The sequence below is a fragment of the Erpetoichthys calabaricus genome, chromosome 11 (genome assembly GCF_900747795.2).
Source record: "Erpetoichthys calabaricus chromosome 11, fErpCal1.3, whole genome shotgun sequence".
Classification (NCBI taxonomy): Eukaryota; Metazoa; Chordata; class Cladistia; order Polypteriformes; family Polypteridae; genus Erpetoichthys; species Erpetoichthys calabaricus.
The window spans coordinates 164361176-164376416 of record NC_041404.2 but is presented as its reverse complement, the minus strand read 5'-3'; the positions used below and the strand labels follow the sequence as shown (position 1 = coordinate 164376416).

The following is a 15241-nucleotide window of genomic DNA, read 5'->3' as shown; positions in this document are numbered from 1 at the left end:
TATTAACAGAATGCCAAAAATCCCATATTCTTATCTCTCTGTCAGGGTTGACTGCCACTGTAGTTCAGCACGTCCCCTTTCGTTTTACACTGAACAACCCCAAACAACAAGTTAGAATACCAGAACAGGCAGGAGAGAAACATATATGTATTTATTGATTGAAATAGCAAAAGTCTGATAAATGGGTTTAATACGAGGGACGTTCAACAAAGTTCCACACTTTTATATTTTCATTGGAAATGGTGAAGATGAGAGGAGTGGTAATTGGGCATAAAAAAGTTGGTACGACGCTGGGAAAATTGCATTGTAAACGAAGGTGACTATGTAGAAAAGTGATATCATTTGTTTTTGAAATTCTTAATAAATAGAGTTAAAGAAAAAGTGCGGAAACATTTTGAACGTCCCTTATAATAAGTCTGTCTGTTTCAATTGCGTCATGCATTTGGAAACTTCTGTTCACTGCATATCCCTTTCCTCCTTTTTTCTTTTTCTTTTACGGACAGTTTAGCCCATACTGTATAATCCTCTTTCTTTCTGCTTCTTGTTGCTTTTCTTCATCAGACTTTCTAGAACTGCTTTGGACAACGTGATGCACAAACATGTCTCTACATAGAGTTTACTATCTTATGCCAGCCACTTGATTTTGTTCATAGGACATTCCCACCCACTTATGGACACCAAATGACATCATACCCAAACAGGAGGGACTGACACCAGAGGGATGGACGTGTTATCACTTTATGTATATAGAAATGTATAATAGATATTATGCCTAAAATAGTAGAGTACAATAATACAACCTGATAGAAGGCTTCTAGCTGCATCTCTGTCTTATTGATTAGTCTCTGATCCAGCCTGGTCCAGCATGGTGCTTGACCTGGCCTGTCAGAAACAAATAGGGCCACCGAGAAAGATGGTCTTCTCCTCCTTCAAGGAAATTAAACATGGCAGAGAGGGGGCATGCCTTTGCAAACCTTCTCTTACTGTTACTCTGCATCTCTTGACACAACTTCTCAATCAAAACCCCCATTAGAGTCCAGTTCATCCATGGCTTGTTCTTGTCCTAGCCACCTGTATTCCCCCAGGCTGGCAGGGCTCTTTCAAAGGATAAATTTACTTACATAGAATGTCCCACACACTTTGTCAACACTCCCGCTAATGCAAAGGTCTTATCAGATCTGGTAGGTCATAATTAAGGATTGACTCATACAGCTTTTCGGCATTTTAAAATGAGCATTTTACAATAACTTCAAACATTTATATCTTACACATTAATAATTAAAAAAACTACCAACCTATATGCTAGGTAATATTCTCCATTACACCTGCTATTTGCTTTAATGTTAGAGCAAGCTTCAAAGCAAGAGCTTTGAAAATCTTAAAAGAATTATAATTTTAAAAATAGCACTAGATAAAGAAGAAAAACAAGAAGAGTGCACGGCCCCTTGATAGACCATTTCGTGGAGACCCCTCTGGTTGCAAGTGGTCTACATGAAAATAGAATGCACTACTAAAAATTCTCAGGGAGAACTTCATACTACCCTGTTCATCTTCAGGGCCGCCAACCTGAGCATTGCATGGGGCTGAGAAGTGACAGAGCAGCTTGAACTGTCTGATAACTAGCAAATGAATTAGTTTAGAAGGAACTGACAGCACACGTGGAGTGAGAGGTTCAAAGAAAACATAAACCCTTTGGAGAAAAAAAAATAAAATGTGAAATAGCAGAAAATAAAGGAGAGCCATCACATGTGTTAAACAAATAATATTAAAACAATTTCCTTTGAGGATTAATAAAGTACAATCTTGTATGTCCATCCACCCATCCATTATCCAGCCCGTTATATCCTAACTACAGGGTCACAGGGCTCTGCTGGAGCCAATCCCAGCCAACACAGGGCACAAGGCAGGAAACAAACCCTGGGTAGGGCGCCAGCCCACCACAGGGCACACACACATCAAGTACAATTTAGAATCACCAATGCACCTAACCTGCATGCCTTTGGACTGTGGCAGGAAACCGGAGAACCCGGAGGAAACCCACGGCGACACGGGGAGAACATGCAGACTCCACGCAGGGAGGACCCGGGAAGCGAACCCGGGTCTCCTAACTGAGAGGCAGCAGCACTACCCACTGCGCCACCGTGCCGCCCTCTTATATGTCTATCTATTATATAGTGCCTTTCCTATCTATCTATCTATCTATCTATCTATCTATCTATCTATCTATCTATCTATCTATCTATCTATCTATCTATCTATCTATCTATCTATCCTCACTTTCCTGTGTAGGCCTTGGGCCCATTTTCAGGTTTAAGGCCCATCTACACTCAGTGTTATTCTGCTCACATGTGTCATCATCAATCCTTTTCATAACCTTTAACCACCCACGCCCCACAATTCAGTTCAGTTCAGTCTGTTCCTACAGTATGTAACACTATTAAACAAGCTCAGCACACATTAAAAATGTACAAATATAGAATTCTGGCTATCAACTACCAGCTCCATTGGAGAACCGTTGTACTCTACTGCCCAGCTGCCTTTGTAAACTTCTGTTGCCAGTCTTTTAAGACTCCAAAATGGAATGCATGAAATGCTTAAATCTCGTCCACCTGGAGGTTTTAATTCAGTGACATCCTAAATCTACAGACATAGCACTTAAAGACGTCCAGATTCACCTCTGAACAGTTTGTTCTCCTTCAAATTGTGGAGGACCCCACTGTAGGCACAGGTACAGAGGAGCACTCAGTCCAATAGCCCACCCCTCCACTTCTTGAGAGACCTGATGTCTTGGTGCTGGAATCTTCAGTATGTAAGAGTTGTGAAACAGAGGCAGAGGAAACCTTCGTATAACTGAAGTCACCAACTCAATCCCGCCGCTCTCTTGTGCGTATCTAAAGTGTCTTATTACAGTTTCATTGCTTTGCAGGATTCTTTTGTTTTACATTTGACAGGTGAAGCAATGACAACAAGAAAATGAAAAATATTTGAAACAAATCTTAACAGGAAAGAAAAGAGCATTTGGAAATATTTTTTGATTCCTCATTCGGCCCCGTCTGCGTTTGAGATTCTGTTCTTGTACCCTTTTACTAAAGAAGAAAATGAATTGAGTTCAGCGTAGCAGCTGAAAGGGTAAATTCATCTGAAAAGCTTTTTGGCATTACAGCCGTGCTGTTTAAGGCCCTCGATTGTTCCTGTTCCGCCACTTGTTTGATAAGAGACAATTTTCAAGATGTACACAATCTCTGGCCTTTAAAGAAAAAAATAGTTTTGGCCTAAAATACAGAGAAGCCTGCATAGTCCTTGGAATAAAATTAAGATGCCGATTTGTCTCCTTGCTTGGAGCGCAGTGCCTCGGTGACTTCATTTATTTGAATTCCTTCCAAAATTATCTATAGTTTAATCAATTACACATTTTAATAGCTGTACTAATTACCCAGTCAGATGGCTTACTTTTTTGCCGAAGTTTACTTGAATATTCTATCAATGTCTACTGAAATTTTTTATTCTTTATGCTGATGATGATTAGAAAAATCAAGATTATATTAACCTAACACTCTGAAATCCACTTAATTCAATTCAGGGTCATGAGGTCACTGAAATCTATCGCTGAGCTGTTGGGAACAAGGCAGGAAAGAACCATGGGTGGGATTCCCCACTCCTTTACAAACCCCAACACAGGGTCCATTCTCAAGCGCCAGCTTAAGGCCATGTCACATTATGTGACTTTTCAGTGATTTTCAGTCATAGCCTTCATTTACACCATCTTAGTGAGTCGGAGTCAATCGATGGAACGTTCCTGTGAAGCAGGTCACCTAATATGTCATACCCAGTGGCTCCCTCTAACAAAGTCAAATTGTTTTTTTTGGTTCTGTCTCAACTTGTTGATGAATAATTGGTCGGCATAACTTTATAATAATAATAATAAGTTACATTTATTGAGAGCCTTTCACAAACCCAAGGTCACTTTACATACATAGTAAAAAGAAAAATTACACAGATGACAAAAGTTTGAAGAAGAGGAAAGTTTTCAGTAGAGATTTAAAAGTGCAGAAAGAGGAGCAATCTCGGAGAGACTGAGGAAGAGAGTTCCAGAGTCGAGGGGCCATAACACTGAAGGAGCTGCCTCCCAAGGTGGAGAGTCTGGCGCGTGGGACAGTAAGGAGATGACTGCTCAAGGACCCGAGAGAGCGACAAGAAGTGTAAGGAGCTAGGAGCTGAGTGAGGTAGAGGGGGGCAAGGTTATGTAGGGTTTTGAAGGTGAGAAGCAGAATCTTGAATTTAATCCTTGATGGAACCAGTAACCAGTGAAGCTGGGAGAGAACAGGGGAGATGTGAACAGAACACTTTGTTTGGGTGAGGACTCTGGCCGTGGAGTTCTTAATGTACTGTAGCTTCTGTATAGATTTTGCAGGGAGGTCAATGAAAAGGGAATTACAATAATCAATACGAGACATTATGAAACAATGAACCAGAGTTTGAGCATCATTAAAGGACAGAAATGGACGGAGGTGGGCAATGTTACGGAAATGATAGAATGAAATTTTGGAAAGGGACCTCATGTGTAGCTCAAAGTAAAGTGATGAATCAAACAAAAACACCAAGATTTCTGACAACAGGAGCAGGTTTGACAAGTGGACCATCAACAGAAACAGAGAAATTGGATGCCTTAGGAAGTTGGGATTTTGTACCTACCAGTAACACTTGAGTTTTATTGGCATTAAATGTGAGAAAGTTATTTTCCATCCATAGCTTAAGATCAGTGATGCATTCTGTGAGTGTGCTGGGAGGTGAACCTGTAGGGGAGTCTGTACTAAGATATAACTGTCTATCATCTGCATAACAGTGGAAGTTAAGGCCATGTCTGCAAATAATCTGACCCAAAGGAAGGATATAAAGTAGAAAAAGTAATGGCCCAAGGACTGAACCCTGGGGGACACCATGCGACACAGGTGAGGTGGAGGATTTATATTGGCCGAGTGTGACAAACTCTTGCCTATTAGAAAGATAAGATGTGAGCCATTAAAGGGCTAAGCCAGAGATGCCTACAGCAGAGGGACGTGAAAGGAGGATTTCATGGTTAATAGTGTCAAATGCTGCACTTAAGTCAAGAAGGAGAAGAATATTAAGGGAACCGCAATCTGCAGACCGGAGAAGATCATGGAGAAGAGCTGTCTCAGTGCTGTGCTGTGTGTGAAAGCCAGACTGAAAAGGCTCATAGAGTGTATTATCTAGAAGAAGAGCATGGAGTTGTGTAGCAACCACGTGTTCCATCACCTTAGCCAATCAGAGTCATCAGACAGAAAGGGCATTTCTGACATTGACAAACTTGATCAAAAGTTAAAAGTAAACTCAAAGTCAAAGATGATAGTTCAGCAAAACCTAAAATAATCTCCTGGTGGTATTTTGTGCTTTTGAAACTTCTTTCTAAAATGGAGTCTTTTCTATATTTCAAACAAGGATTGTACGCCTCCTTCTGCATGGTTTGATCATGACGGCAAATGCCATGCAGTATGTGGCAAACTCACATGGCTGCACGTAGCATCACAGACACAGATTGGTGGTGATTGTGACATCAACAGTAAAAACTAACATAAAAAATGCACAATAAAGTATTTTTTATTGAACCCTAAACCTACAGTACATTTATTGATTTATCGACTATACAATGTTATTTAAACTGGTTGTTTTGTGATCCGTAAAGCATTTTGGTGGGATGTTCATTAGAAATAGCGTATTAGGTGTCCTCGACAGTTCACTTGAAAGGTGCTCTCCTGTGGTTTTGTATTCTTATGTGCTTCTAATGGCCTTATCCATGAAGAGTATTACAATGTTAATTATATTGACCTATCAGCCACAATATTAAAACCACCTGACTAATATTGTGCAGGTCTCCCTCATACCGCCGAAACAACTCTGACCCACTGAGGCATGGACTCCAGAAGACCTCTAAAGGTGACCTGTGTGTATCTGGAAACAAGGTGTTGGAGATCCTTTAAGCCCTGTAAGTTGCAAAGTGGGGCCTCCATGGATCAGACATGTTTTTCTACCACATCCCACAGATGCTTGATCAGATTGAGATTTGGGAAATCTGGTGGCTGAGTCAACACCTTGAATTCTTTGTCATGCTCCTCAAACCATTCGGGGACAATATGTGCAGGGTGGCAGGGCACATTGTCCTGCTGAAAGAGGCCAATGCCATCAGCAGATACCGTTTGCCATGAAAGGGTGAACATAGTCTGCAACAATCATTACGTAGGTCGTTCCTGTCAAAGTGACATCCACATGAATGCCAGGACCCAAGGTTTCCCAACAGAACATGGCCCAAAGCATCACACTGCCTCCGCTGGGTTTCCTTCTCCCCATAGTGCATCCTGCTGCCATGTGGTGTCTCCCTAAGGAGCAAAACAGCTGTGATATCCCAGTGTTAGGTCCTTTGTTTCATTTCTGAACCATCATGATTCATCCTTCCTGCTGCAAACAAAGAGACTTAGCAGCTAAGGCCAGGCCAGATCTACATGGAAGTTTTTTGGTCATATACTCGTATGTCTTAGGAAAACTAAAAATCTCCTGCAAAGCCATCTCCTGAGCTCATAGTCTAACTAGTCATGTAAAACTCAATGAGATCCGTCCAACAGGATGTGCACCCGGCCATCCACATGATCTGAAAGAAAATGCAATTCATCTGTTCAGGCCATCTTCTTTCATTACTCCATGGTCTGGTGCATTGTAGGCACTTTCCGCAGTGGACAAGGGTCAGCACAGCCCCATACATAGGAAACTGCAGAGCTCTGTGTGTTCTGACACCTTTCCCTCATGGCCAGCACTACGTTTATCAGCAATTTCTCCTACAGTAGATCTTATGTTTGATCAGCCCAGATGGGCTAGCCTTTGCTCCCCATGTACCTCAATGAGTCTTGTGTGTCTATGACCCTGTCACCGGTTCACCAGTCATCCTTCCTTAGACCACTTTTGGTAGGTTCTAACCACTGCACACTGTGATCACCCAACAAGACCTGCCATTTTGGAGATGCTCCGACCAAGTCATCTAGCCATCACAATTTAGCCCTTGTCAGAATCGCTCAGATCCTCACACTTGTCCATTTTTCCTGTTTCCAGCACATCACCTTCAAGAACTGATTGTTCACTTGCTGCCTAGTATCTCCCACCCCTTGACAGGTGTCATTGTAGCGAGGTAATCAATGTTCTCCCCTTCGTCTGTCAGTGGTTTTAATGTTGTTGCTGATTGGTGTATATCGGGGATGAATTAAAACCATAAATTGCTGTTATTCATTAGTTTCCTCAGGCCTGTCATGCCTCTTTTTCTGATTGTGTAGTTCATGTTCCCCATCAAGAGCTTTTGACTTTGTGAAAAGAAAGTCTGTGAGAAAGATGGAAACATAATGTGGATCTGTTCACCACTTGACACATACCTCTGAATGCACGCAAAGCAGTCCGTGGCAGACTTTTCCTTTGTGGTAAAGGTAACAGGTTACGTTTGCTTTTTTGCTGCACTCGATAATAATGAAAAACACCTGCGAGCATTCGTGCAGTGGAGTGGTGTGCGGCAGAGCCAGTTTTAAATAAATGGGACAAGCAGCTATTTGACTTGATATTAGCAATAATACATCCTGCCTTTTTATTTCTTCTTCCCATAGAAGCCGCTAACTTGATTTCAGCCTCACCAACTCCCAGTAATTGCCATGAATCATTTTTCAGTGGTATAAAAAGCGCTGTTGACTTGATGCATTTTCAATAGAAATTAAGGATTAAGTGTTTTTCTCTGCGCATCGATCCATTTGAGTCATATGCGGAAATCAACTTTAATCATTGTGCGCTTTTATTTATTTATTTATTTTGCTTGGATGCCTTCTGTTGAAGCACAATATTTTCTCTGTGACCTCAGTTCTAGAATGTTGCCATGTATTTTATGAGTGGAATAACAGCTAAAATGTGGAAACTATGGCTTTAATTTGCTTTAAGCACTTCATTTACCTAAGCAATTGGGTTTGGGAATTAATAGGAAGCCCAGGGCAAGAGGAAATGATTAATTGGAATTTACGTCAGGACCAAGGATCTCCAAAGTTTCTGATTTTCCTTCGTATTCATGTCATGCTGGAGTTTTCCTTTCATTCTTCTTTTCTGCCACCAGCACTTACCCTTTGGCATATTCTCTATGGTGTATTTATAAACTGCAATGTTTGTGTTTTCTGTATACACTGATTCATACTTTGATTGTCTCTACTGCTCCCTGGGCCCTGCAATAACATGAGGATCAATAGGAAAATAAATGATTGTTGGCTGGAGGATGGGGAAAAGTTGTGCTTTTTTAAATTTAGCAGAGCTTTTTTGGATTTTTATCAAAGAATGAAACAAGGTTATCGGTCAAATCAGAAAGGAGACTCAGCTTAACGGAACTGAACATTTCAATGAGATGTACTAAAGATTTGACAATAAATGACTGCAAAGGCTTTGTTATCTAGCAGATAATGTGATACAATATCAGTCCATTCCTTTTCTAATTTAAAATAATGTAATATAGAAAATTCCCTGCAACGGATTGGTGTTATGTCAAATCTTTTTATCTCTCAGTGTCACCCGTGACACTAAATTAGATTAAGCAGATTTGAGAATATTACGCTATGTCATAATGAAAATAAATATGTTAACTTTGTGAAACTTGTTTAATCTAATTCTGGAGTTCAGGAGGCCATTCCCTGGGTCCATTCACATACAGCCATACAAGCACTTAACAACAAATCATCAATTGTCCAAACTCTCACATCTTTCAAACAGTGCATTACAACACCCGTGTGTACACTTGTAGCTGAGTTTTTCCAAAGTTACCAAAGTTCAGCAGCTCTAACTCAAAAATGGGATTCAACAAAAGCCTGACGCGCAGAAATGATTCCACAGACAAGATATCTTTGTTTTTAAAAGTTTAGTTAAAATTCAAAGTAAAACATCCATCCATCCATTTTCCAACCCGCTGAATCCGAACACAGGGTCACAGGGGTCTGCTGGAGCCAATCTCAGCCAACACAGGGCACAAGGCAGGAACCAATCCTGGGCACCAACCCACCGCAGGACACACACAAACACCAAGCACACACTAGGGCCAATTTAAAATCGCCAATCCACCTAACCAGCATGTCTTTGGACTGTGGGAGGAAACCGGAGCGCCCGGAGGAAACCCACGCAGACACGGGGAGAACATGCAAACTCCACGCAGGGAGGGCCCGGGAAGCGAACCCGGGTCCCCAGGTCTCCCAACTGCGAGGCAGCAGCGCTACCCACTGCGCCACCGTGCCGCCCCAAAGTAAAACAGTTCACACAAAAAAGAAAGTTAAAATAGCAAAAAAAGGGAAAATTCTAAAGAAAAGTTCTGTTCAAAGCTTAATCTTGTTACATCTCAAATCGTTACTATTTACTTATCATTTCTGATCCATTTCAAGACGTTCAGAAAACTGTATGCTTATCCCATTTCTAACTTGAAAATGGATCTTTCAAGTCCCTGTTTACTGGGACCTGTTCTAAACACTACTGAATCTATTATCACACTGTTTCTCAGTTATAGCAAGAAGGTTCTATCTCTTACTAACTTATAGGGGGAAAAGACTATACCATTGTCTATGACTATGGAAGAAATCATATTCTGTTCAAATTAAGCAAACATTAATATGAGTTTAACTCAAAACTTTAACTTTCTAAGATTGGCTTTTACAGTGCTCACTGGCCACTTTATTAGGTACACTTGTTCAACTGCTTATTAACGCACATATCTAATCAGCCAATCACATGTCTGCAATGCAATGCATTTCGGCCTGTAGACATTGTCAAGATGACCTACTGAAGTTTAAACTGAGCATCAGAATGAGGAAGAAAAGTGATTTAAGTGACTTTGAATATGACATGGTTGTTGATGCCAGACAGGCTGGGATGAGTATTTCAGAAAATGTTGATCTACTGGGTTTTTCATGCATAACCATCTCTAGGGTTTACAGAGAATTATCTGAAAAAGCGAAAATATCTAGTGAGCAGAAGTCCCCTGGAACAAAAATGCCTTGTTGATGCCAGAGGTCAGAGGAGAATGGCCAGACTGGTTTCAGCTGATAGAAAGGCAGCAGTAACTCAAATAACCACTTATTACAACTGAGGTATGCAGAAGAGCATCTCTGTACACACAACACACTCAACCTTAGCATTTTCACATCATTTGTGAAAGTATCTCTTCCCATACTAAAATGACCTGGAATGCATAAGATGTTAACAGCCACCTACACTGGGCTTGCGCGCATTGGCCATGGGATTTAGCCACAGAGCTGTAGTGACTGGTAAATTATTTGCTTTTTGCGCATACATACAGCATTCAAACTTTACAATACACAATTTAGATGCATAAAGATAAGCAACACAACAAGCACCGTGCAAAGCAACTCTTCAAAATCTGTAATGTAGGAATATGAATTTCTTCTGTGAAGTGTGACCTATCAGGGAATGGGAAGTTGTAATGAGCAGGATCCAATCAGTGAAGGGCTCAGAGCATGATTACAGCCGGTGTTTTTTAAAGTCTACGTTTTCACCCATCCACATTGCAACATCGAGCAGGCAGCTTCAAAAGTTTTCAGCTGTGGAAGACACGTTCAGAAGTCTCCATTTTTGGTGGTAGTCAGGATGAAAGAAAATGGAGACTAATATCTTCATTTTTAAATGAAAACGTAATGGTGTGAACATAGCCTCAGAGGTGCTGTTATTACTGTGATTTAATTTAAATATGTTTAACCTTTATTTACAAATCTGATTCACTGACTGAAAATGAACTTTTGTGAAACAGTTACTAAACACCAACATGCTGCTCTCAGGTTGTTATTTACAGTATCAGATGTGGCTGTCCAATTCCATAATGGACTCCTCTACTGGTTTCAAAACATTTCATTTTAGCTCTGGATCACTTTTCATTATTTTTATTATTAACCCCCTCCCTCCCCGCAAGGTACAATATACTGTGTTGCCATACCAAACAATATACTGTGTTGCATCATGAAACCTCATCATTTGGTTCAACCTCCAAAGCCAGTTCTGCTTACGAAAAGAGGCATACAAACCACTCAGCATTCCACGCAGTGACTCCACACCAGCAAGCCGGGCCTCTTACCCTTTTATTGTTTGAGAATAGGTTGAGATCATTTCAGTCCCAATGCCTCTTATCATTTGCTTCTTATAGGCTTCTCCTGTTTCTCCAACTTTGCAATTTTTGTATTCATCACCATTGTTATATTGATGCACTTTTTTTTCTCTCTCTACACCTCCTTTTGAAATGAGCTCCTGTTTTTGTTGTTTTACAGGCAACCAGGTTTTAGCCAGTGGCTCGGTCAAGATTCCTCGATTTATCCTACTGGAATCAGGGGGCCTGCAGGTTCAGCCAGTCCTCCCTCAAGACGCCGGCAATTACAACTGCTTTGCTTCCAACTCTGCAGGACTAATCAATGCTACAGCAGCACTCACAGTGTGGAGTAAGGAAAGATTTTATGCATACCAGTGTTGTCTAAGTGTCCTTGTCTCAACTGCCCTTTAAAGGCTTTTGCATGAACAGAAGTCAAGCGAAACCTCTTTGTCTTATTCTTTTTCTCCCTGAGGTTTATATTTTTTAAGAGAAGGACCTCCAGAGAGAGTTTGGTTTGCCCATTAACTTTCCACTAATACAGCAAGAGCCTGTATCTAAAGGTGTCTCACAGATAAGTTCTCCTGTATAAATTTGCCTCTCTGAGTTTATCACACCTTGAATTAAAGTGCTAACTGAATGTGGTGTCTCCCTAAGGAGCAAAACAGCTGTGATATCCTGGTGTTAGGTCCTTTATTTCATTTCTGAACCATCATGAATCATCCTTCCTGCTGCAAACAAAGAGACTTAGCAGCTAAGGCCAGGCCAGATCTACATGGAAGGTTTTTGGTCATATACTCGTATGTCTTAGGAAAACTGCAAAGCCATCTCCTAAGCTCAAACTCTAACTAGTCATGTAAAACTCAATGAGATCCGTCCAACAGGATGTGACAAGGAAGTGATCAGGAGCAGGACGAAATGTTGATGTACAATCCTGGTCATCTCATTTAATTATAATGAAATGTAAAAGAAAAACAGGTGCATAATGCAGAACTGAAAAGACGCTGATAAAAAATCAGCCAACAGTGCTTTGGGCTCTCTCTTCTCTCCGGGTTTTGTAGCTCCAAAGAGACTCAGACCCTGGTCAATAATCATCTGCCACTTTATGTGGCAGAGTGAGCGGACAGGGAGGGGTTTGCTCCAGATGTCACACCCTCATTGGTCATCTTCTCTGGGCTATAGGAAAAAGAGAAGATACCATTAGCTGAGTGGTAGTTCTTGGTAGAACTGAGTGGTAGTTCTTACCTCAGTTGAGCTTGTCTTATTGTCTTTTTTTCAAAGCTGCCTGAACTGTCACTGGTACTCTGTTACGGCGTCAGCACTACACAGCTAATACTTGGATGGGTCTTATCAGAGCACTGTTGTAAGTCGCTCTGGATAAGAGCGTCTGCTAAATGATGTAAATGTAAATGTAAATGTAAATGTTAGAGTCACCACTTCATGAAGCCAGCTGTCAAGGCTAAACTGCAGTTGCTCAATAGCAAAACCTGCTTCATTCTCATAATTCCATACATGTCCTGTCCACTATACTGTACTGCCAACTGAAGAAGTGACACTGGTCGTGTAATGGCAGCAGTAGCAGCACTAGGACCACCTTTTCACAGCCCTCCTGTTCTAATTTAATCTGTTAAGGCTGCCGGAGCCAAGATCATCCAACTTGTTTACTCATCCAACTTGTTGTTCCTATTCAATGTAGTCTTACCAAACTCTTACTGGCACTGCTCCTGGCACAGTCAAACAGTGCTTTGACGATTCCTTCCTAATACTAATGCCAAAGGCACAAGAGAATTACACTTGTATGTAGAAAATTTCAAATGTGGTTTCCATTAAATCAACTCCACTGAATTATTGTTGACCAGAGGCGTAGCTAGGGTTTTCAGCGCCCGGGGACAACTGAAGATTTCGCGCCTCCTCCTGTTTGCCAAAATGTAATGGGGAACATCAATTCCGCGCCCCCTGGATGCTGTGCCTGGGGACAGATGTCCCCCCTTGCCCCCCCCCCCCCCCTTCCTAGCTACGCCACTGTTGTTGAGCAGGTTATCTTGTTAGAATTGGATTAGTGTTGCACTGAGAACCACTGGAGCCACATTTCTGCTGCATATTGTTAACATCAGGTGGACTAAAGGGCTTAAATTGACTCCACTCACATCTCTTGGCTGTCTTTATTTGAGGAGCATCTAAATCTTTATCTTCCTAACTTGTGCTTTCTGTTTTCAGGCCGTACATTTATATCACGTGCTCCTGAAGACAGTCGTGTCATCAAGGGAACAATGGCTGTGTTGAACTGCGGGGCAACTCATGACCCTAGGGTACCCATCAGGTAAACTTGTCTGCATTCTTTGAAATACCTAAGATTGTTCTTTTTAAACATCTATATCTTTTGGTCCCTTTCATCATAACAATCATTTTGGTATGTCCAAACCATATCTTTTTAGGTTTGTGTGGAAGAAGGATGGCTCTTTTGTCAATCCATCTGGCACATCTCGTATCAGTTTAAAAGATGGAACCCTCTACATCAGCCAGACCTGGTCTGGTGATATCGGGGACTATGTATGCCAGGTCTTGTCGCAAGGTGGGAATGACTCCAAAGCAGCACGTCTGGAGGTCATGTGAGTATCTGACATAAACTACATGTTTTCGGACATTCATTTTATATCAATAGCCCTTTTCCTGGAAGTAGTTTGCCAAGAATAAAAACAGAAGTGTAAGTTCCATATGTGCCAAAGATAAAACACCCCATTGACAGTCCTGACCCTCCTCTTCTTCTACAGCTCTGTGGGGTGGCAAACTATATCTTAGTGCATCTGGTATAAAGAAGTCACCAATTCTGGAAAAAATGTCAGTCCATCACAAAGGACACTTGTATAGGCTGTAGTCAGTAGGATTCCATAATTGAAAGCAAAAGATCAAGAAGTCCATAAGAAAATACTAATGCGAGTAACAAGGAATAGTGAAAATAACACAGGTATCCATCGGCTTTTGTTCTATTGAGTAATGTCTGATTGTACTTACTGTACATCTGAGGTCAGTAGTATGCACCCATCTAACATCCAATCAAATATGTCTGATGGCCTTATCTCCCTTTCTGCGTCACAGGCATTCTAAATAAAACCCATTGCTCTGCTAGCCATATAAGAATACCATACAACTCTAACTTATAATTCAGTACATATATGTAATTAACAGCTGTGATAAACAGACATGTTACAGATATACAGTACTGTGCAAAAGTTTTAGGAAGGTGTGAAAAAAATGCTGTAAACAAAGAATGCTTTCAAAAATGGAAGTGTTAATCATTTATTTTCATCAATCAACAAAATGCCGTGAAAGAACAAAAGAGAAATCTAAATCAAATCAATATTTGGTGTGACCACCCTTTGCCTTCAAAACAACATCAGTTCTTCTAGGTACACTTGCACACAGTTTTTGAAGGAACTCGGCTGGTAGGATGTTCCAAACATCTTGGAGAACTAACCACAGATCTTCTGTGGATGTAGGCTTCCTCACATCCTTCTGTCTCTTCATGTAATCCCAGACACACTCGATGTTGAGATCAGGCCTCTGTGGGGGCCATACCATCACTTCCAGGACTTCTTGTTCTTCTTTACGCTGAAGATAGTTCTTAATGACTTTGGCTGTATGTTTGGGGCCGTTGTTCTGCTGCAGAATAAATTTGGGGCCAATCATATGCCTCCCTGATGATATTGCATGATGGATAAGTATCTGCCTGTATTTCTCAGCATTGAGAACACCATTAATCCTGACCAAATCTCCAACTCCATTTGCAGAAATGCAGCCCCAAACGTTCAAGGAACCTCCACCATGTTTCACTGTTGCCTGCAGACACTCATTATTGTACCACTCTCCAGCCCTTCAACGAACAAACTGCCTTCTGCTACAGACAAATATTTCAAATTTTGACTCATCAGTCCAGAGCACCTGCTGCCATTTTTCTGCACCCCAGTTCCTATGTTTTCGTGCATACTTGAGTCGCTTGGCCTTGTTTCCACATTGGAGGTATGGCGTTTTGGCCTCAACTCTTCCATGAAGACTACTTCTGGCCAGACTTCTCTAGGCAGTAGA

At 41.2% G+C, this 15241-nt stretch overlaps 1 protein-coding gene across 1 annotated transcript in view; it reads left to right on the top strand.

Moving 5' to 3' along the window:
• Nucleotides 1-15241, top strand: part of sdk1a (sidekick cell adhesion molecule 1a) — a 1749737-nt gene that overhangs the window by 1277489 nt on the left and 457007 nt on the right. Inside the window, exons 11-13 of the mRNA XM_051933783.1 lie at nucleotides 11343-11510; nucleotides 13376-13478; nucleotides 13594-13767. Coding sequence (XP_051789743.1) covers nucleotides 11343-11510; nucleotides 13376-13478; nucleotides 13594-13767 — 445 coding nt within the window. The remainder of the gene's footprint in view (nucleotides 1-11342; nucleotides 11511-13375; nucleotides 13479-13593; nucleotides 13768-15241) is intronic.